General features: G+C 40.0%; 1 protein-coding gene across 1 annotated transcript in view; it reads right to left on the bottom strand.

Moving 5' to 3' along the window:
* Positions 1–3,359: 3,359 nt before the first annotated feature.
* Positions 3,360–24,566, bottom strand: part of CEP55 (centrosomal protein 55) — a 37,716-nt gene continuing 16,509 nt past the window's right edge. The window contains exons 4-9 of the mRNA XM_065408442.1: positions 19,859–19,924; positions 16,061–16,202; positions 10,391–10,707; positions 8,565–8,636; positions 5,861–5,986; positions 3,360–3,566 (exon numbers count right to left, since the gene is read on the bottom strand). Coding sequence (XP_065264514.1) covers positions 3,360–3,566; positions 5,861–5,986; positions 8,565–8,636; positions 10,391–10,707; positions 16,061–16,202; positions 19,859–19,924 — 930 coding nt within the window. The remainder of the gene's footprint in view (positions 3,567–5,860; positions 5,987–8,564; positions 8,637–10,390; positions 10,708–16,060; positions 16,203–19,858; positions 19,925–24,566) is intronic.

Below are 24,566 nucleotides of genomic sequence, written 5' to 3'. Positions count from 1 at the left end.
GTCTGGGTCCTGGCCACCGGTGTGATCACATAGTAGCTTATTACCAGTCTTTAATTTTGTTCAATCCAAACTGGCTGCGTAGATTTGAAAGCTCTTCGAGTTGTATCAAAACAGGATGTGACAATGCAAGCCAGTTTACAGCATGTGACAGGTCAATATTAAAATGCTTTTTACATCAGCTCTGTTGGCATATTTTAATTGTGTAATCCTCCGTCCCTTCTCTGCTACACTTTAGAGGGAGAATCTGTTCTCCATAGATCCCTTGAAGGCACTGTGTTTTTGTTTCCATGATTCTTTTCAGGTGCGCGGTGATACATGACCAACTCTAAATGTGTCTGTGTGCTTCAACTTGATAGTCTTCCTCACATGTATAGTTAAACAATGTGCCTTCTTACTGAATTTTAATTGAATAGTTGGGAACAGATTGTTTATTACATTTCTTGCATGAAGACATTTATAAAAGTCTTATTTGCACATGGCAAATAAAACAGCTAGGCAATGCGCTAAGGAGGTTTTAGCAAAGAAACAGATAAGAACACGGAAATCAAAGACAGACTTGCATGAGCAAACACATGGTTAGGAATTGAAATGGTGGTTTTTAAAGGATGATGATCTTGGTATTTGAAAATAGCTGCAACTGAAGGGTTGTTATGCAACTATTTCATTAAAGAAAAAAAAATCTGTTATCACCTATTATGAATGACAATGTAGTCATTGGGCCAGGGAACAAGAGCGAGAATGACCCTATAGCCTGGTAGGTACACCACTTACCCAGGATATAACAGATCTAAGTTCAAGTTCCTGCTCCAATGATTAATTGGTTATAAAAAGCGGAACAGCTTCAAGAGGAGAGTGAGGCAACCCCCATAGGGCACACTCCTGCAGTGGGGGAGACCCAAGTGCAAATCCCTGCTACATGGTGGGGAGGGGGAAATAACCAGGTGAGTGCTCTAACCATTAGGTTAAAGCTTATACGGCAGGCACTACTTCCCTCCCCATACCTTTATTTTGTGAATCGTGTTTCCTTTGCTTTTGTGAAAATGCAAAACAAAATGTTTCATTTTGACACTGCTGAAACAGCTGAATTAGTTTTCACTCAAATTCTCTACTGATTCACTGAAAAATGTCATTTTCAGTTTGACCTAAAATGCCTTTTAAAATTTTTTTTCAAAATAGCCAGCGAATTGAATACCCCATTATTCACCTCACTCTACTTCAGAGGGACTTAACCAAAGGAGGTGAATGGGCAGCATGATGACAGATGAAGCTCAATATTGATAGATGCAAAGTAATACAGAATGAGGGGTGAGAGGGAGAAATGAACTGCTCATATGCTTACAGGTTTCTAAATTAACTATCCAGTCAGGAAAGGTACCTGGGCCTCAGGACAACTTGATGAAGACTTCTGCTCAATGATCAGCTGTAGTCAAAAAAAGCAAGCTGGGTGTTAGGATGCATAAGGAATAGAATGGAGAATAATATGGAAAATATTTTTTATGCTATTAGTTACATTGATTGTAAGCACTCACCTGGAATACTGAGTGCCGTTCTGGTCACCCCATCTCAAAAAGGATATTGCAGAAATAAAAGGGGCACCAATCAATTAGAGGCATGGAAAAACTCACGAAGGAGACATGATACAAGTATATAAAATAACAAATGATGGAGAAGGGAGATCGGGAGCTTCTGTTCTCCCTGTCTCATCACACAAACAAGGTGACAATGCAGAGACATTGAAAGTTAAATTCAATACTGATGAGAAAATACTTTTTCACACAATGTGTAATTGGACTGTAGAACTAAGCCACAGAACATCACAGAGATCAAGAACTTGGTAAGATTCCAAGGGATGGATAATGGTATCATGCAGCATTATAATAGTAAATGTAAACCAAGTTTTGGAAAGAACAAAACCCCTCAATCTTCAAGATTTAAGACATATCTCTAACTATTAGGATGAGACCTTCATTGGGGTAGTTTATTCCACATCTGCCTACTATGGGGTTCTTGCACCATCTGGTACTGGCCACTATCAGAGACAGGATATTGGACAAGATGGACCATGGCATTTCATCCATTATGGCAATTCCTATGTTCCTAGATACTCATAGGTATGTGGTAAGAAGTTAACCTTTTTATAAAAAGACCACCACTGTTCAAGATAGAAACAATTCTAAGAAAGTTCAAGATGAATCTAGTATTTAAGCACTATTAGTTAGACATTTCTAATTACATATATAGAAGAATCCATCGCAGGTTCAAATAGAGCAAAACACTAATAACAGTGACAGTTTTGCAAAGGGCATAATTTGCCACAGTATTACTTACCAGTGTGCAAGCCTTTATTAGTTTTCCTTATTATTTAAAAAAAAAGTACAGTGACTTCAGAATGAGAAACCCAACTGCATTTTATTAATATTCCATTTGCAAAATAGGGACTCTTAAAACCCCCCACAGAAGTAAAACAGGTTTTCTGGTAAGTTATATTTCCCAACTTTAAGAAGTAGGATATAGAAGTGCAAACAGGAGTGTGCTTCAACATAATAAACTGACATTTCAGCTTCTAAAAAGGTGCCTGGTTGCTCTCTGAAACTGGGGCTTCCAATTTTTCAGTAGACTAATATTTGCTGGGAAGAAATTTGTTTTCCACATTTAATATTGGTTTGAGAAGAGTTTGCTCACTGACCACCATTTCCATAACAGCCCTAGCTCGCGCCAGATTGTTTGATACAAGGGAGCGAGTGCTGAGTAAGACACACATTGAAAACACCACCCATCAGTAGAAAAAACATCTTAACTCCTCTTGCAAAACAGTTTACGGTATCAAGATGTTGAACCTATTCTCTAGTGGAATGCAATTATTGTATTAGGGCCAAAACCAAATTTATATAGCTATTCTCAATTATGGTGGTTCTAGCTATGAGGCTCTAGAAGTATGTCACTCTTCATTTTGAGGCCTGTTTATGTGGAGCAAGGTAGCTGGGTATAGGAAACAGAGGAAGACAGTTTATGGGAGTTAGCTGTTATTTCTACTGGCCCCAATACATAGCTTTAATAGTGCAAAAACAAAGTCAGTAGTTTACCATTTTAAAATATTCCTATTTCTGATAAATTCTCATTCACTGAACTTGTGGTTCCAGATAACTTTTCACAAAAATGCTGAGTGAAATATTTATACAAAGCAAAATAAATTACAATAATTTTCCATTCTTGTTAAATTGGAATATGAAACTAATGTGCTAGTCTTTTATACAACCTTAAAAAAAGAAAAGGAGTTAAAAAGCCATTTTTTCCTTTTGTAGGATAGAATCCTGGCTGCATTTAAAATGCAGTATACATATGGCAATTCCATTTGGAGCTTAATCTGCACAGAAATCAATATGAGCTAGTAACTCTCTATGCTGGCTTGTTGGATACTGTACTTTACATTTGGGACACTCAAGGAAGCTTTCATCAAGTAGATTTGAACGTTTCAGTGAGGGATTTTTGTCTTTTATTGTCAACATATCTTCGAATGCTGCTTGCAAACCATTTGGTGGCTCTGTACGTCCAAATTCTTGGAGTTTCTGAAAAAAAAGTTTTCAATTGAAGCCATTATAGTCACATAAAATTGGCAGCCTAAAGTGTACTATACAGGGTGCATTTGACAGCACAGTTGTATCCAATAGGTGAAGTCCTGCACCCTCACAGCATTTGGGGGAAAGAACATTTAAAAATAGCAATGCAATTAGCTGTACAACCACAAATATTGCTAATGGGCTCTGAGTGCAGTTGTAGTTCCTAACATTTCTTTTAACTCTTTTTGAACCTGACTAGGTTTCAAGTTTATGTCCCTTTAAATTATTGTGTATATCAATTTTGTGGGTAAACAAGAAAAGTTGAGCACAATCCAAGAGTATACACCAAAGATGGCTGAACTATTAGTACCTTGTTCTGAAGAGCTTCTAGCACATGGATGTTCACAGCTGCTGGCTTGCAAACTACATTTACATTGAAGTACAAGGCTGCAGGAATATGGCAGCCCAATATTCTGTAACGAGCAAGTTTCAGGCTGGCTAGTAGTCTGCTGCCCTGCATCTAGCAGTACTGCTGCTCTAGGTACACAGAACACTAGCTTCCCTGGCAGCAGTTCCATTCCCCACACTGTGTATCAGAAGTGACCACTGTTCCTGTTAAAGCGGAGGGGCACTGGGATACCAAAGACATGAATAGTTCTTCCCCACCCACCAACCAGTATACAGCTAACTGCTGTTCTTAGGGCAAGACCTGTTGCTTTAACAACAAGAGCGTGGCCTGCAGGCACATGGGAAAAATACAGCATTCGGGATAAGATACAGCAGAGTGTAAATACTGTTTCTTTTACTCTTTCTTGTGAAGTGTTCTGTTCTACCATTTTACAGTGGGGTTGGGAATGAAGGAGTGAGCACCTTTGAGGAAAACAAACATTTTTATTCTAGTGCTATTTGCCTGCAGCACCAGTCTTTTGCATGACTGCAAAGGCCATGGTATTAGTCTCTTAAACTGGCTTAAGATAAAACTACTGCAGTGCTAGTGCCATCCTTCCATTTCCTCTTGCTCAAGTGGCTTTTGGAGCCAGGGGAGGCAAAATGAAGAACAGATCAGCCTCTGACAAATGACACATAACACATATTGCTATTTACCTTAGGGTTACACAGCCACCCACCACTGTAATAACAGAATTAGAGGGAGCAGCAGACAGCTAAGGGAGACTGTATATGTAAGTGATCTAAACTAACCGAACGAACCTAATGAAGAGAAGGATGCACAAAACCATGACCAATAAGTAGCTTCAAAAAAATTCTAGTCTAGGACACACAATCAGGGGAAGGAGCACTTCAGGAGAATCACGTAGCCAAGGGTTTACTAAGTATCAGAGGGGTAGCCGTGTTAGTCTGAATCTGTAAAAAGCAACAGAGGGTCCTGTGGCACCTTTAAGACTAACAGAAGTATTGGGAGCATAAGCTTTCGTGGGTAAGAACCTCACTTCTTCAGATGCAAGTAATGGAAATCTCCAGAGGCAGGTATAAATCAGTGTGGAGATAACGAGGTTAGTTCAATCAGGGAGGGTGAGGTGCTCTGCTAGCAGTAGAGGTGTGAACACCAAGGGAGGAGAAACTGCTTCTGTAGTTGGATAGCCATTCACAGTCTTTGTTTAATCCTGATCTGATGGTGTCAAATTTGCAAATGAACTGGAGCTCAGCAGTTTCTCTTTGGAGTCTGGTCCTGAAGTTTTTTTGCTGTAAGATGGCTACCTTAACATCTGCTATTGTGTGGCCAGGGAGGTTAAAGTGTTCTCCTACAGGTTTTTGTATATTGCCATTCCTGATATCTGACTTGTGTCCATTTATCCTCTTGCGTAGTGACTGTCCAGTTTGGCCAATGTACATAGCAGAGGGGCATTGCTGGCACATGATGGCATATATAACATTGGTGGACGTGCAGGTGAATGAGCCGGTGATGTTGTAGCTGATCTGGTTAGGTCCTGTGATAGTGCTGCTGGTGTAGATATGTGGGCAGAGTTGGCATCGAGGTTTGTTGCATGGGTTGGTTCCTGAGTTAGAGTTGTTATGGTGCGGTGCGTGGTTGCTGGTGAGAATATGCTTAAGGTTGGCAGGTTGTCTGTGGGCGAGGACAGGCCTGCCTCCCAAGGGTTTACTAAGTTACTCTTGCCTATTCCTCAGTTTTTCTATTGAGTGATCTACAGGCTTTGGGGTTTATTCTCTCACTGATGAGTGCAAGCAGCTCCATCACCTATAGGAGTTCCATGCATATGTACAGAAATAAGACCCCTGGTGAAGGCAGACTGCTTGAATTCAGCTGTAAGTCATTCAGCACTCACCAAGGGCTCCAGTCGTGTTATTTGCTCCCTTGCTTTGCGTAGCTCCTTAAGAACTTTATTCAACTGATGCTGCAAGCTCTGGCGATCAAGCTTTTCATTCTCAAAATCTGCAGTACACATTTGGATCTGGTAAATGCAATGAGAAAAAATGAGAAGTTACAGAGCTAGAACTACAGAATAAGAATTACTCTTGGAGAGAAGTTTCAATTTTTGACTGGTTGCACATTAATCTATTAAATTTTAAGCTACAACACTGTGCTCTAAAGAGGCTGAAAATGGCATTAGTCACCATGTGACTACAGTATGACACCATGGCAATGTGGGTGGGAAAAGTATCCCATTTCTCAGGGACAGTATCAGGCCATTGGCTTTATGCATTGCACACGTATAACTCCTATTAATACTAATGACATCTGCGCTTGCATACTGTGACCATGCTTTCCATTAAAATATATAGAATTTTAAGGAGACACAAGACTAAGGAGTTTCACAAGATACTATCCTGTAACAGACAGACTTGCTACAAAGCCACTGAAGATTTATAGATGTCAAAAAAATCAAAACACAATATAAATGTAGAAAATACGAGAACAATAGGCCATTAGCTGATGAAAAGCATCTTCTACAAACATTAAGGAATGTGGACAGAATTTAATCCAACCACTAGTAAATGGTGTCAATATGCTAAATGATGTTAGAAAGCAGCTGAGTACTAAGATAACAATATTATTCTAAGGTTCCATCAACAGGAGAGCTGTATCCAGAACGGGCATCCTGACCTTTGATTCTAGTTTCCCATGTTCCACAAACATCAATCATCCTCTTAGTATACCAGTTACTCCCACAGGCATAACATTCTCAGCAAGCAGCCATGTTTACTCTGCCCCAGTTACTATTTCTTGCATGGTCATTAGATAGTAAATAGCTGAAAGCTGCTGTTACCCTTCGGGAACGAAACAGTTTTTCATCAGGATATACAGGGCCGGCTCCAGGCACCAGCTTACCAAGCAGATGCTTGGGGCGGCCACTTCGGAGAGGGGCGGCACGTCCAGCTGTTCGGCGGCAATTCGGCGGACGGTCCCTCACTCCTGCTCGGAGCGAAGGACGTCCCGCCGAATTGCCACCGCAGATCGTGATCGCGGCTTTTTTGTTTGTTTGGCTGCTTGGGGCGGCCAAAACCCTGGAGCCGGCCCTGAGGACATAAGACAAGTATGTAAAATAAGTCTTTTAGCATTTTTAATACATTGTCTCCCTTCAATACCATCTAAAACCTGAGGAGCAAGCCTGTTTCCACTAAATTCAGTGGTAGAAGCATAGACTCCAATGGGTCAGGAGCTCACTCCAAGGTTCCACCCCTCTCTCCACCCATTTGTTTTGATTGGTTGGATGGTTTTCATTTTGTTAAATGTTAGGGGTTGAATACATTTAATCTATATTTTAGGTCTGCGAGTTGCTGCACAAAATTACAACAGTACAAATGGTGCAGTTTCTCTTTACACCGTGCTATAAATCAATGTGTCTGCAGGAAGAGATTTTTAAGTCAGTGTTTGACTATGAACATACTACGGAAGACCATATGGCACAACCTGTGGTTAGAAAATAGAAACAACTGCCCCCTCAACATTTTTCTCAAAGTGAAACAAAGACAACATTGAAAGACATCCATACTACAAACTTGACATTGCTGATCTGTTAAACTTGGGTCCCAACACCACAATGACCATTTTCTAAACAGTACATGGGTGCACATATTAATTTTATACACACACACTCTAGTATCTTTAAAAGATATGAATAATAGAAAATAAAGTTGGAGGAAAGTTTCGACAGCAAGAAGAGTGCAGGGAAATGCAAGGAACAGAACTATTGAGACCAATGTTTTGTTGAGAAAAGAACACATTTTAGTTTGTCTGTTCTTAAAGAGTGTTGAAGTTAATTGATGTTTTAAAGATAGAATATCAGATTTTCATTTTAATTGACATAGTATAGTTCACATGTTTATGTTTGACTATTAATTATATAGGCCTGGTAGCATTTGCTTAAATTACTGTATTAAATTTCTCTAGCTCCTTTCCTTGTTACAAATTTGCTCTGACAAAATAATTCAGTGATGTGAACAGTCAGAACAAGAGCTTATTTATTTAAAGCAGTTGGAAGGAGAGGTTGTCTATTGAAATAGAGTTGATTTATAAAACAGCATAGATTTAAGATTGTAAGGAAGTGTCCATATAATTTCAGAACAACTTTAAAGCAAAAGTGATTTTATCCAAAGCCTGCATGTAATCAGTAAGCCTGTAATTAGACTGAAATTACCACCAATAACATACTACAGAGTACAGCAATAATATGAAAGGCAAAGATTACTTTGCTACATGTGGGGAAATCTACCATAACAATACTTTGACAAGGGTTAACTGGGGAACTAAAAATTCATATAGAATTTTTGCAGCCTCATGTCAGGTAAGTCTCACATTTATATCTGAACTTCGTTCTCACATGCATTATATTGAGAAAGCTCCAACGTTAGAATATGAATGAATTGCTGCTTTTATCAGCCATCAACTATCAGTTCTTAACATGCACTTTGAGGATGTCATTTTTAAAAACCTTGTGCGCATAATAAAATTTAAGGATGTTAAGAGTCATGTGCATTAATTAATATGACTTATTAAATCAACTAAAACTTTAGAATGTAATTTGGTACCTGTTGTTCCAACAAAGCTATCCTGGTGTGTTGTTCTTGTTGTTTGAACAAAGATTTATGAAGAAATTGGACCTATAATGTGGAAAGAAGGCACTTGTAACCAATAACTTCTACATATAGTAATTATTAAATCTCAAAGAATGACTGACTTTTTTAAAAAAAAAACAGGATTAACTAGGGGTTTACATATTCCAGTGCTCAAGGAAATCTCTCATACATAGTATCCAAGCCAACTGAACTTCCCTCCACTCTTCTTCAGTGAAATGAAGTCACACAGAAGGGAAACATGTTTCCTGAAAGCTTTTCTAGGTGATTAAGTCAATGGAAAGCTTATTGACTTCAACAGGCTGTACATCAGGCCCTCGGAATCCAGGAAATTAATTCCATGTTGCCACATGCAAATATTCCTCTCCTCCAAGTACCTGGGTAATAGCCACAAGCAGCAGCAGATACCAACACGCAGTTTAGCTCCAGTAACTCTTGCAGCCTTAGCTAAACTCTACAGACTTCCCTTGGCCCCACCGAATCCAGATGCCATGAGGGCTGCAGTTGCCTACTTCAGCACCTCCCCTGCTTGTCCAGGTTCACACCCAGATTCCTGGTCAATATCCAGATTTGCCTCCCTTTGGACCTTACGTACAGTTTGCATCAGGACCATAGTTCCTTCTGACCTAAGGTCCAAATGGAGTCCAGCTGTGAGCAGTCAGGCAGTACAAATAGTGCTGTGTCCTGTACAAGGAAATCAATTTACAATACCTAAAATCTGATACTGATGAAAACATTTCAACAGGGCTAGCCAAAGCATAAACTAGTCACAATAAATTGCTTGAATTTAAATTGTGCTTTGCATAATGACTATTACAAAAAGTTTAGTCTTACTCAATTGTTGTTTTATCCATTGTGCCCATGAGATGTTTGGTGTAGGCATATAGCTTTCCATAAAATATATCAGTGGAATCCATAGCAACCACGTTAACTGATACTTCTGGCAAACGACTGTCCTTTCACAAGCAATGCTCCCACAGAGGGAAAAAGCGCTAGAACAAAGTAGTGAAGTGCCAAAAGGCACTCAAACTACAGTGAGGGGCACAGTGTATGAAACGAGATAGGTGCTTTAAACATTCAATATGCAACAACAGATTTTAGTAAAGTAAACACTGGAGGATATTGAATCACTGAGCTTAGGTACTGGAACTAGGTTAGCTGCTGTGAAGTATTCTCTCCAAGGGACAAAAATAGATGGTCGGGCATTTGCTTCATACAATTTACATACAAATGTAAACTTTTATCTGGTAGATTTTTAAAGTTTCTAATAATTGGTGGTGGTAAAGAATGTGCTAGCTAGAGAAGATTTCATGAGGCCTTTGATGCAAATCCAAAGCAACAAACTGCAGAGTATGACATCACCTTTAATGATTTAAAAACAAAAAGAGAGAGCTCTACGGGCTTGTCTACACTTAAAACACTGCAGTGGCACAGCTGCAGCACTTCAGTGTAGACACTACCTATGCCACTTTCCTGAGAGGTGCTAGCTAAGTTGATGGGAGAATTCTTCTGTCAACATAGCACTGTCTACACTAGGGGTTTAGCTGGTTTAAATGCTTTGCTCGGGGTGTGTGGATTTTTCACACCCCTGAGTTACATCGTTATATCGACCTAAATTCCTAGTGTAGACTAGCTCTAAATGTCTGCAGAAAGCAGATAATGTTTAACAGGGTAAAATAGTTTCAGACCATTATGACCCTCTTTTGTGCTTAAGGAGCTGAAAATATATTTAATTTAATCCTTTGCTAATATAATTAAACTCACATACTAGATCCACTTACCTGAGATAAGAGATCTTCAGTCTTCTTCTTTTCTTCTTTGAGTTTTTCTCTGGTAGTTTCATTCTCTTCCTTTAACCTCTGTATTTTATCTCCTTTGATTTTATTTTCATCTTCTAGAGTCTGCGTAGCAACATTGCGTTGTGACTGCAATAAGCTATTTAAACTCATTACTTCTCGTTTTGTTTCTTCATATTTCTTTTTGAATTCATTAAGTTCAGATCTCAGCTGGGTTATAGTTTGTCTTTCAGTGTCAAGATCATTCTTGGCAGTCAGTAAAAGCTGGTCATAATATTTTTGTTTTTCTTCTTGAAGGTAACCTTCACAAGACAGAAATTATAGAACAGTGGTTTTCTAAAGTATTCTTTCTTTAATGACACTGGGCTAGATTCTGTGCCATACCTTAGGGTAGCCATATGCAACCTATATGATCTCCAGATTCTAGCATGCTGCAAGGCCCAGATCAACCCCCAGCATAAGTTAGAATAGCTTCTGATGATGCTCTAACTTATGATAGCATCATAGCAACCCAGACTCCCTATAGTACTCAGTGCCACCAACCCTTACATGGCAGGGCTTGTGAGGATGGACTGTGTTGGATTGCTTATGTTGGCCCCATGCAACTCCGGTGCTGGAGAAATTCTCCCCCAGCCTCTTGTGGCTCTTGTATAGCTCCTATACACTAACACATTGGTATACGGGAGGGTGGAGTGGCCCCACCATCAACACAGGATTCTCAGTCCTGGGTTTTGGCTTCTTAATACAGAGGCTGCAAAGCTCCCACAGTTTAGGTTTTTGTTAACTGCTAGGTTAGCATTAACAGGGCAGTGTGAGAGCCAGGCCACCTAGTGGCTATCACATACCGCCCTCTTCAGATTATACATCCTCAGTTCCTTGACACTAGTTGAAGGATCTTGTGCCTTTGTGATCTCCACCGCTGCGGCGCAGAATACATTCTTTGATTGTAAGTGCCAACTTCCTAGCCAATGACTATTGCTTAAGTCAGGGCTTGAAAAGTACACCAGACACCAGTAGCCCAAGAACAAGGCTTATTAGCCAGGGGTGAAAACACCAGTGTGGCCACACTCTTGCCCCTGAAAGCCATATCCTCTGTAACTGAAAAGAAATAAAGAGAGTTGTGTGGTGTACATTGTATTTAGCTATATCAGCTTTCTATTTAATAACTGTTTTAAAATGTAACTTACTATTCAGGCTGATCATACTGTAGAAACAATATGTGTTGATATTTAACAAATCCCACAGTAGTAATCTAATCTGTTTACTGAAATGTATTTGACCTTTTGGTTTTTAACAGGGCAAACGTTTTCTTCTGCTTTACACATGCTGCTGTGATTGGAGGTGGAATTTGTCTCCAGTACCCTAAGCTTCCCTCAGCTTTTTGGATGCTTCAAGGGAGGAGTTTCTGCAACTGCACTTCTCCCCTTCACAGGCTCCATTTGGAGGCCCCTCCCCAGAGTACTCCCAATGCCGTCCTCTGCTGTGGCTTCTGGTTGTCATCAGCAGCCTCTGCAGAATGAAATTGACCCGACTGTCAATTTCAGTGCTGCCCTCCAGGACCTATAAAACCAGCAATGGAAACTTACACTTATGGAAGCTCAATAACAGCACTAAAGCTGTCTGTCTGCAGCCTGAAGAGCAGAGCATTGCATTGGTTCCAGCTTGGTTTGGCGTTGGAAGGCTCTCATCATGCATAAAGGCTAGAAAACTTTCTTATTTAAAATTTACTTTCTGCAGCAGATGACACTCACCCTGCAAAGTTTCCTATTTGCCTGGAATGAGGATTTTTCAATTCCTAGCTTAAGTTTGCTTTGGGCAGGACACCTGCTTCAGCAGTACAGAAAGAGGGAGGGATTTTTTATTTTTTTAAATAAGGATGCTGTTCCCGGATTCTGGTTGGGAGTTCTATCATATCCACCTCTGACGTGTATAGTAGGAATCTTATAAAAGTGAAACCCCACTCCGTGCTAGCTGTTTTTCTCCCCTCATCCAGGGCTTTGTTGTTACTAAAGAGAGGGGGGGTTTTGATACCCTGACTTCTTGGATTCTCTTCTCCAATGAATAGATCCTGTATGCCTGTGTCTAATGCCACTCTTAAGCTTTCTAAGCAGCAGCATGAAATTAACATGACCGATCATTTTACTGCTTCCCATAGGGATCTGAATAGCACCAATGAAATCAATACATGGCTGATTTCACTATGATCCAACTTAGCAAAGTTATGAAAAGAGTAGCAATGAAGTTGACTGAAGAGTATGTTACATAAATTTACTGTTGGTTCACATCTCTAAGGTTATAGGCACAACCGTGTAGGTCCCTCATTCACCACTGATGAATGGATTTTTCAATACTTGCCAATCTACTCCAATATTTTGCTAGTTCTACTCAGTCAAAATGTAGTAGCATGATTTGTAAATACACCCTTCAAATGAAAGGTAGAATTATAGGAAATTATCCATGTAATCTATTTTATTGAACAGAAAAATCCTGAAAAACTGAGAAGTGGCATGTTTAGGTCAGGACAGTGGATACTACTAAATTGTAAATAAATTAAATTGTAAATTAATGGAGATATCCTATCTCCTAGAACTGGAAGGGACCTTGAAAGGTCATCGAGTCCAGTCCCCTGCCTTCACTAGCAAGACCAAGTACTGATTTTGTCCCAGATCCCTAAGTGGCCCCCTCAAGGACTGAACTCACAACCCTGGGTTTAACAAGCCAATGCTCAAACCACTGAGCTATCCCTCCCCCCCAGTATAGTATTCATAATACTCAAGTCAGGTTTTCCCAGTAGCGTGTAGTGCTGATAGAATGCTCACCCACTTTTAAGGAGTCAAGTGTATTCAGGTAGTCTAACCAAAATACTTTTAATAAATACTGCAATCAACCTTGCGTTTAGGGACGCTGCTTGGTCCCTCATATAAAAACTGAATTTCTTTTTGACAGGCATCATTTGTTCAATCTATAAGCAATCTAAAACCAAATTAAATTTGGATATAACTATGTTCTTCAAGTCATCAATGGAATATTATTAGGGTCTGTCGCTAACCTATACTGCTACATAACCTGGTCAATCCAAAGATAGTTTTGCTTTTTAAAAAACTTGTATATTGATTCAGGTCTTTTAAATATTAACCAGTAGTTCAGATACCAGTAAATAGTGACAATCTGTTTTAAAAAACAGTAAATCTGTACTTGAATTCTTGGCATTGTATAAAATAGTTACACTGCACACAGATTTTTTTTCCACAACATAGTGACGTCATTCCTTGACGTTTATTTCTTCTTGTATTTCCCTCTCCAATATGTTTGTCAACTGATCTCTTCAGATAATTCTACACCCAAATCTTGACCACATATTTCATCCCAGTCATTGCTCCTTTTTCATTCAGGTAGAGCACTAGCCTCCTTAGAAACAAGGTCCTCCTCCTCCTCTTGGTGAGGGACAGGTTCTTTTTATCAAGTGCATGTTCACTGATGTCCACACTATTGGTTTCTGTGGGCAATCTGGCTGGAAGCACCCCATGCAGCTTCTCAAAAACACAGTCAGTTTATCTGTTTACTTGCTTCACCTTCATACCCGTTTTCCTGCCACAGAACGGTAAACCACTATAGCCTGCTTTATGCAAGACAGACATGTAGATAATATAAGTCAGACTGAATGAGATCTACCATGGATGCCCTGTTCACTCTTACTTCACTTTTCTTTTCCCCAAAAACAGGTGTACTGCCTTGGCTTCTCTAAAAGCTGTGGTAGTGCAATTCTGCAACTCCCAATGTTCGGTTATAGATACTAAGGCAAGTGCTGCTTCCAGCAAAGGATTACAAAATTTATACCAGTCCATGTCCTTTAGCTCATTAGCCAAGACAGCAGCCTGAGATAGCAGTTCCCAAAACACAAGTGTACAGAGTGGAACTCTCATCAAGTGGCAGTGTGTACCCTGGGATATTTAATTGCAGTAATAGGAAGGAGTAGCTTGACTATTACAGGAGCATGGTTAGGGAAAAATGATAGGGATTATCAGACTTGTTCTGTGGGGAAGGCTAGACTTTGTTTTATGAGATGGTGTGCGTGGGGGCAAGGGGGTTGTTTATGACTACACAATCACAGTAGATTTCCAAGTGATGTCAGTGGATGTTTGTTTGCACAAAGATCAATAGGTGAAGTGTGGCATCCTTGATTCAGTACTTTAGCATCATTTATTGGGAAGATTACTCTCCTTGAGGAATAGCATTATTTTTCTTCTTCATTTCTTTTCCTACCCCATGTTTGAGTTTTTGCTCCTTTCCTTCCGCCAGCACTTCCCAATTCCCGGCCCCACGGGTTTTACCCAAACTTTTCCTCATTCCATCCACAAAAACAATGAAATAGCCTTTTGATATTTAAAAAGTTAATTCTTTAGAGTCAACATCTCAGGGAGCTTAATTGGAGAGAAAATAAAGGAAAGTTGACATCATACCACCCTCGTTTCAAGCTGCCTGCAAAGCTGGAGAAAGCAGTACAACGTTAAACTGGGTTCATAGTTTTAGTGTTTTCTTTGCAACAATGAGGTCTAGAAACTTGCTGCACCACTGCAGATTTAAATACACCATGCAGGCAAAAAAAAAAAATCCATTCAGTGGGCTAGGTGTTTGGCACAGTTTCATTCCTCTGACAGGTTAGGTCAAAAGTGTCTGACTTGGTTGCTAGCAGAAGTGGTATATGATTCGGTGTCACAAATCATCAAGTATGTGGTACATAGACGCAAACCAAGGTTTTAGCCAATGTTTGAGGCATGGTCCACCCTAGATTTTTAGAGGTCCAGATCATGCAACTGCCGGTGAATGGGGGATGGTGAACACCATTTTACAGAATTTTTTTTGTGCTGTAAAAATTGTTAGGTCTTCGATCTGCAAACACCTCCTATGAGTCATCTTTTACAATGTGTATTTTGGAAAAATAAATCCATACCTAAGCAATGACTCTTTAATGAATTTGCAACACTGGTTAGGAGTGTAATGTGCAGGATGGGTGGCATAATGATGTTTGCTTAAAAGAATACCATTTATGCAAACAAAAAGGATAACAAGTTAACGTCAAGAAAAAGTCCACCTAGAAGTTGGATCGCTGACTTTTTATGGCAAGTTTACCCTTGAGCAATAAAAGTATTTTCTTGGCACACATTGTAGCAGATTGAATAGCAAGAAATTCAGAGGGTTCAGTTTTGAGTGTAGCTAGATAGCAATAAACTCTTGTAAGTCTGGTAAGTACAATCTTTTTCCTCATCTTTCAGCATGAAGGAACTGAAATGATTAGGAAATGCTTAAATTCTATCATTAAATTAGGGATTTTCTTGTGTTTCAATTCTCAGACTTATTCTATCAAATGTCATAATATAACTTAAGAGACAAGGTAAAATCTTTTATTAGACCCAGATCTGTTGGTGAAAGACAAGCTTTCAAGCGCAACAGGGCTCTTCTTCAGGTCTGGTAAGAAGTGCTCTGTGGCACTTGAATCTTGTCTCTTTCACCAACAGAAGTTGGTCCAGTAAAAGATATTCCTTCACCCACGTTGTGTGTCTCATATTCTGGGACCAACACTGCTATAGCAACACTGTAAACAATAATAAAACTCATGATTTTTGTCCACTTTTGAAGGAAAGTTTAGATTAATACCTTCTGCAGTGGCCTCTTTTGCCTGCTGTTGGTTAACTGTTTCTAACTGCTGCTCAAGTTCAAAGATCCTTGCCAACAGTCCCATGACATATGCCTCTCGCTGCTGGTCATATAACAGCCACTGCTGGTTTTTCTCCAGAGCCTTCATGCGGGGGAAAAAATGGTATTAGTCACATTTTTAGAACATTACCATCCCATTTTCTTTCCAATACTCAAAAATACAGCCAAGGAAAGCTAGTTAATTTCTAGTCTGCAAGATGTAGTAACTTTTCTGCATTGAGTAATTTCTATTTTATATTCACATCTCTGCTGTCTGTTATATGGAAAAGGTTAAGTGAGTTTGTTGAAGATCTTAATGTTAGATTATAGTTTTCCACTGCAACAGTTTGAATTTATCTACATCTGTACTGGGTGTGCTAGTACAGATTAGTTTATCTCTTGGAGTAGAAAAGGCTCCTTAGAGCCAGGGACTATGGAGTTAATTTTAAATGAAAGAACTATTAACTAATACTTTTTGGAAAGATTGATTTAAATAATGGTCCCTGAGGACAGAATAAACCAAAGCTGAAGTTTATGTCAAGCCATTTTTGAAACAGAAGGTTCCACTTAAAAAAGTCTGCAAAAATGAGAACTCTGGATTTTTCAAGCTGTAATATATAAAATCCACCTTGTCTAATCAGTCCCCAAACATTCAGGAAGTATTTTCCTTGTGGAGGAAGATATAAATGAAAAATTAGTAGTAAATTAAAAGATGAGCATATTTCAAAACTCATGCTAACAGCAGAAGGCTACTCACAGATTTAACTATGGAAAGAGTAGTTTTATTTCCATAATGTAAATTGAGATCCCCAAACATTTCATGTTATCAGATTACCTCAAATGATCCGTATATACCAACATATCCAATCTTCAAGGTGTCACCTCTCTCCCATAGATTTAACAATACAGGTTTAATGAAAATTCTATTTTCCTTTTAATGCACTAAATATTGATATGCAACATCTCCCATTTACTAATTTCTTTAAGTGAAAAGTCTGTACTGTCAATATTGCAATATGGGATGAAGAACAAGAGTACTGAAACTACAGGATTCAAGTTTCCCTACGTGTACATCTCCCCTGCCATAAAGAACATTTTCTTCGCTTACATAATTATCTCCCATAGAAGCTGGTTTACCAATATTGAGACCGTTTTCTATGTAATACTCCTGAGGGAGTTCTGTGCCAAAAAATTAAAAATTCTGCTCCAAAAAAAAAAAAAAAAATAAAAATTCTGTGCACAATATTTTAAAATTCTGCATATTTTATTTGTCAGATAAATGTGGAGGCTCCAGCATGGCAATGGGGAGCACAGGCCACTGGCTGCATGAAGGTGGGAGATCACAGAATTTAACTAACATAATATTTAGAAGTGTGTGTTGTGTTAACACAACTCAGTTGTCTAGGTCCTAAGCTTATCAGCTGCTTGTTGGCAAGACTGCAAAGATACCTATATACAAAATTCTCCAAACAAATTTAAATAGGTGATGTAATGTTCCAAGATTAAGATAGCTACGGTAAACTGCTATAGCCAGTACAGATGAGTTTCCCTGTCAAGATCAGCCAAGGGTTGCTTATTTTATAGTGCAGTTCATAACAATGCATATTAAATGTTAAAAGGTGAAGTTTAATGTGTGCGTGACATTATTTCACTACATAAAGATTGTAAAAATAGTTACAAGGGTGTGCACGCCACTACTGACTCTAAGGGTACGTCTACACTTACTTCCTGGTTCGGTGGCAGGCAATCGATCTTCTGGGATCGATTTATCGCGTCTTGTCTAGACGCGATAAATCGATCCCGGAAGTGCTCGCCGTCGACGCCGGTACTCCAGCTCGGCGAGAGGAGTACGCGGCATCGACGGGGGAGCCTGCCTGCCGCGTCTGGACCCGCGGTAAGTTCGGACTAAGGTACTTCGAATTCAGCTACGTTATTAACGTAGCTGAATTTGCGTACCTTAGTCCGAAGTGGGGGGTTAGTGTGGACCAGGCCTGAGATCTCAGACAAGTCATCCTGGGAAAGATTAAATGTTTTAACTCTAGTAAAGTATGGAAATGCCAAATGAAGTTGTCAAGGCTGCTTCCCCACTCTGAACTTTAGGGTACAAATGTGGGGGCCTGCATGAAAACTTCTAAGCTTAACTACCAGCTTAGATCTGGTCCGCTGCCACCATTCCCAAAGCTAATTCCCTTCCCTGGGAAGCCTTGAGAAACTTTTCACCAATTCCCTGGTGAATACAGATCCAAACCCCTTGGATCTTAAAACAAGGAGAAATCAATCAGGTTCTTAAAAAGAAGGCTTTTAATTAAAGAAAAAGGTAAAAATCATCTCTGTAAAATCAGGATGGAAAATAACTTTACAGGGTAATCAAACTTAAAGAGCTCAGAGGATCCCCCTCTAGCCTTAGGTTCAAAGTACAGCAAACAGAGATAAACACTCTAGTAAAAGGTACATTTACAAGTTGAGAAAACAAAGGTAAACTAACACGCCTTGCCTGGCTGTTTACTTACAAGTTTGAAACATGAGAGACTTGTTCAGAAAGATGTGGAGAGCCTGGATTGATGTCTGGTCCCTCTTAGTCCCAAGAGCGAACAACCCCCAAAACAAAGAGCACAAAAAAAAGCCTCCCCCCCCCCCCAAGATTTGAAAGTATCTTGTCCCCTTATTGGTCCTTTGGGTCAGGTGTCAGCCAGGTTACCTGAGCTTTTTAACCCTTTACAGGTAAAAGGATTTTAGAGTCTCTGGCCAGGAGGGATTTTATAGTACTGTACACAGGAGAGCTGTTACCCTTCCCTTTATAGTTATGACAGAAGTCATAACAGACATGGTACCACACCTATTTTGCTGTTTTAGAAAGTAGCAATAGCACAGTACTTTTTTGGGGGGTGAGAAGGGTACAAACTTACCTCCATTTTATTCATGGGGAGGGAGTGAAAAAACCCAACAGATTGGGTTTTTGCTGCCCTAACCATCTCTGAACAAAAGAACACTTTAAATAAAAGTTAAAACATAGTATCTGAAAATGCTTCCACTCCTCACCATCCTTGATAACGGTAATATTCCAGGATGGAATGCTTCCAAGGACCTGTCAGAAGATCCCATAAGTTTTTAGCAAGTTTGTCTTTGCATTGTGAGAAGGCAATGCTTTTCTTAGTTCCTTTGTAAAGGATCACTATTAACTTGATTTTTCTTTAAATGGGCTCAGAGCTATTTTCTGATGGGTACCCTTATATGCCTGGATTTCTTTATTTAAATAAAGAGGCAAATTTTGCAAGGGTTTGTTCTGCTCCCCTATTGATGTATTTTGGGCAGGCCTGAAATCAACACGAAATGTGCTCAGGCTCCCTGTTTTTTCCTTTGTGCTCCTGGTGGCCTACTGCCTCTTCGTTCTCAGCTTTGGTGCGGCTCTTAACTGGCAAGTACCCACTGACAAGGACTGGAAAGAAAACATGTGAGCCATGGCATTCTAACAGTACAGGAAACCTGAAATACAATTGCACCACAAAACTAGTGAATCTGACTATACACAAAATGTTGTCAAAGGCACAAAGTAAAACTTCAAAAATAGCACACTGTTCTTACACCCTGCAGTTATAATAACCTTAAGGATTACTTTTAACAATTGTGGGTTTAATATTTTCAGATAGAAATAGGTCTTTCAATTTCCCTTTCAAGTGTGCTATGTATTGTTTACATTGTCATGCATGGAGATACTTACAATAGTGAATATACATTTATAATGTTATAAAGGAAACTTACATCTTTCAATTGTTTTTCAACTTCATTAAGATTACTTGGTGATGCAGTGCAGTTCATTACAGCTTTCTGCAGACAAAGAAGAATGTGTTAATGTTTTTCCTCTAGAAAAGTGTATTCTCAACTAATCTTATAGTCTTGTAAGAAGCACTTACAGAGTTAAAAACCAATACATGTAATTCTGATATCATGAGGATGCCCAAAGAAATACTCTTATATCCACAAGTGTGTTCCAAGTATCAAACCTTTTGATTCACCCTCTTGTATTTGGCTGCAAGTTGATCTAATTTTTGTGGTGGAACCCTAGTTTCACAGATTTTAAGACTGGAACGGACCATTATCTAGTCTGACCTCCTATAAAACACAGGCCATAGAATTTTGCTTCAGTTCCTTCATGAAGCCCATAACTTCTGGTTGAGCTAGGACATATTTTAGAAAGACATCCAATCTTTGTTTCTGTGGCACTGCTGTATTGTGCTGTAGCTTCTGGTAAATTAAGAAAATTGATGGTTTAAGTTTAATATGGAAGTCAATAAGTCAGTAAAGTGTTTCTTGTTATTAAGCTGAATTTTGCTCTGCTGTAATGTTGTTACTATCTTGCAGATTTTTACTGATAATTCAGAACTGCTGGGGGAAGGTGGAAGTTTCATCAGCTATGTAGGGGCTTTTTAACATATTGGAAGGCATGGGAATCAGTATGGGATCGTGGGAATGAGAGGGAAGAAAGGCAAGGGAGGATGGACATAATTAGCTAGGTTTTTCTCTAAAAATGTTCAGTTGTCAAATAGCGTTGACATTTAAAGTGTCAGTTTCAGGGCTGAGACCCAACTACACCTCTACCCTGATATAATGCGACCCGATATAACACGAATTCGGATATAACGCGGTAAAGCAGCGCTCCGGGGCTGCACACTCCAGTGGATCAAAGCAAGTTCAATATAACACAGTTTCACCTATAACGCGGTAAGATTTTTTGGCTCCTGAGGACAGCGTTATATCGGGGTAGAGGTGTATAATAACCAGCAGCAGTTTCAGAGTTTATAGGCATCACTACATTAGTTTACACTGTTCATATTTTGAAGAACCTTCCAATTCACGTGTGCTAGAAGCTTTTTTTTTTTTTTTTTTTTTAAAGGTACAGAGGACATTGACAGAGGCAAAATATGTGAGGACACCTCAATCCAATTTATGTCTTTGAAAAGTCTACCTCTAGATTCTGCAGCACATTTCTGCAACAAGGAATAAATTTTGGGACAAATTCTGCAGCCCTGGAATGTGAGATCTTGAATGCAAGTATTAGAACTTTTATAAGCTATTCTGTATACATGAAGTATAACATTAAATCCTGAATATTTGTTACAGATGTATTTTGATTAAAAACTTCGTTTCTATAAATATTACAACTCAGTATCTATGATGTCTGAACACAAGTGTTTCCTCATTTTTTCCTAATGTTATACATGCTACTCTTACACCACCTAGCATTTGTAAGAGGCATTACAATACACATTTTCAAGTTTGTGAAGATATCCAATCAAAAAGTCTAAGTTTACCTTTTTTGCACTTCATTTATTAATGACAATTTGAAAGAAGAATACTTCTATTAATACAAAGTTATTTTGGTAATCAGCCTGCTCCACAGATAAAACAATCCCGTGTTTTGGCAACAATTGCTTCTGTGATAGTCTGTTTCCATTTAGAATAGCCAGCCAAGAACACGTGGGGTACTGTTTTAAGATTACTGACAGGAAAGGTCATCTAATGGGTAGGGTATTATTCCACTCTTATCTGCCCCCTCATACTTTATGTTTAAGATTAAGTAAGTAGGAATCCTTCTGATAACTGATACCTAAATCGATCTCTCAGCTGTGGCTATGCAGGAAAGCTAGCACAGATTAGCAACAGAATAATTCTTGGGGCTATGATACAGCTTTAAAGACACTAAAAACTGGCTCTCGTGGGCCACAAAGCTTCTTTGCCCTAGCTCTCTAACGGATGTTTACTTTGGATTTGCCATCCTCAGCAGGTCAGGTTTGTTGTTAAATAGAATATCTCTTTACAGGGACAAAGTCTATTGCTAGTTATTTCCATTGAAGATTTATGCTGCACTTAATGTAGCATGAATTCTTTAAACAAGACCAATTCAAAAATAGTATCTTCCCTGCAGGCAGCCAGAAAATGTCACCACCTTGTTTCTATCCTTCCCATTTTGTGGCAGAGATGCTAACTAGAATTTAACACTGAAACCAGAGATATTTGGATCCATTGTCACATTCTCCAGAAGAAAGGAAGCAGGCTGCTGCATCTAACCAAAGCATTTAGGCTGTGTACTTACCCCTAAGAGTATCAAGTTGCAGCAGCCCAGACTGGAGGGCATGAGGACATAGGACTGTAGCCAGGTTATGTACAAGCTACTGGCCCGCTGTGGATTGAAAGCTGCATTTATGGAAGCAGTGGCCAAGTGTTCAGTGAGGAATCCATAAAGATCCCGAAACTATGAACTGTGCCAGGGAAGGGCAGGTTTCCTCAATAAACTGTTATACTAAGATAATGGTTAGTATTCAAAATACTATTTTTCTTCTCACCCATCTTGCTCTGATTCAGATTAAGCTAGTTACTTTTCATCCAGGAGCTGATCTGTTAGACCCAGGGATAGCTGGCAGTGGTATTTTTACTTTGGAAGCAAATGAGAACTGGGCACTGTCAGTGTCTTGCTGGCACCTGAGAACACTGTGGGTATGTCTGCACTGCAACGTGAACTCAGGGTTACTGAGACTCAAGACAGCAGACCTTGGGTTAGATAATCCAAGGTTTAAGCGTCTACACTGATTGTTTACCCTATGTTAAGAATTTTCTCACCTGGGCTCGAACCTGGGGCTCTGGTGTCCACACTGCAGCAAGCAAACCCGAGTCAAACCAATTATATCTGACTCCCTAGCATGCTCCCAAAATGTGGCCACTCTAGCCCTTTGATCATGGTGCACTGTGGGAAAAACTTGACTGTCCACCCTGCACATTACAGGAAGCTTGAACAGCCTGCCAAGCAGTCATTTTGGTCTGTGCACTCCCAGCTATCAGAGCCAGCACCATGGCAGACACACCTTTGGAAGAACTCTTGCTTGGGCTTTCATTCCTGTGTCAGGAAACAGGCAGAACTTCTGAGAGACATTGATGGACATTTTGGTGGTGTTTTCTGACCCACAAAAGGCACCTGACAGAGCTCATCATGGACGACGACAAAACAACAGACATGGCAGACTTGAACTGGCTGATGCTTCTCATGACAGTCAGTATAGCCGCTGACACCTCCGATGTAGGCTGGTGCTTCTGGAGTAGGGCCACAAGCAGAGACTGGTGGGATCACAGTTATGCATACCTGGGATGACCAGCAATGGATCCAGAACTTTCGCATGAAGAAAGCTACATTTCTGGAGCTTTGTGAGCAACTCACCCTGAACCTCCACCGTAAAGACATGAATGACGGCAGCGATTAGTCCAGAAGTGAGTTACCGTAACTGCCTGGAAGCTGGCTACCCGAGACTGCTACAGGTGGTAAAGCAACAGCAGAGGTTTCTAAGGCAATCAGGCATATGGTTTAAGCCAAGGTGGCAGGCATAAAAATATACTGTGTGCAGTTCTGCTCTCCCATGTTTAAAAAGGATGAACTCAAACTGGAACGGGTACAGAGAAGGGCCACTAGGATGATCAGAGGAATGGAAAACCTGTTGTATGAAAGGAGACTCAATGAGCTCGGTTTGTTTACCCTAACCAAAAGGAGGCTGAGGGGGGATATGATTGCTCTCTTTAAATATATCAGAGGGATAAATACCAGGGAGGGAGAGGAATTATTTCAGCTTAGTACTAATGTGGACACGAGAACAAATGGATATAAACTGGCCGTCGGGAAGTTTAGGCTTGAAATTAAGACGACGGTTTCTAACCGTCAGAGGGGTGAAGTTCTGGAATAGCCTTCCGAGGGAAACGGTGGGGGCGAAAGACCTCTCTGGCTTTAAGATTAAGCTTGATAAGTTTATGGAGGGGATGGTTTGATGGGATAACGTGATTTTAGTCAATAAGTCAATAACATGCCATCGCTGGTAATTAGTATCAATGGTCAATGTGGGTCTGGCTGGAGAATCTTGCCCGCATGCTCGGGGTTCTGCTGATCGCCATATTTGGGGTCAGGAAGGAATTTTCCTCCAGGGTAGATTGGCAGAGGCCCTGGAGGTTTTTCGCCTTCCTCCGCAGCATGGGGCAGGGGTCGCTTGCTGGAGGATTCTCTGCGACTTGAAGTCTTTAAATCATGATTTGGGGACTTCAACAGCTGAGTCAAGGGAGAGAATTATTCCAGGAGTGGGTGGGTCAGATTTTGTGGCCTGCATCATGCGGGAGGTCAGACTAGATGATCATAATGGTCCCTTCTGACCTTAAAGTCTATGAGTCTATATTCCTGAAGTAATTGCTGGCTTTGAGAGAATGGGGTTTCCGCACTGTGTTGGGGCTACTGATGGGACTCATGCCCATAGTTTGCCCCCCTGAAGGAGCACAAATACATAAACCTCAAAGGCCCAGTGGAAGGAGGAGAACAGTACCTTTATGAATGTGCTTGGGTGGGGATGGGGCTCATTGATTGTGTGTGGGGAGGGGGTGATTGCCATGCAACGTACTTATGAATGACATGGCCACTTGTCAAATGAGGGTGGGAGGGAGG

This window comes from Emys orbicularis, chromosome 7 (assembly GCF_028017835.1).
Source record: "Emys orbicularis isolate rEmyOrb1 chromosome 7, rEmyOrb1.hap1, whole genome shotgun sequence".
In the NCBI taxonomy this organism is placed as follows: Eukaryota; Metazoa; Chordata; order Testudines; family Emydidae; genus Emys; species Emys orbicularis.
The sequence above is the reverse complement of the archived record's forward strand: the minus strand, read 5'-3'. Positions and strand labels throughout refer to the sequence as shown.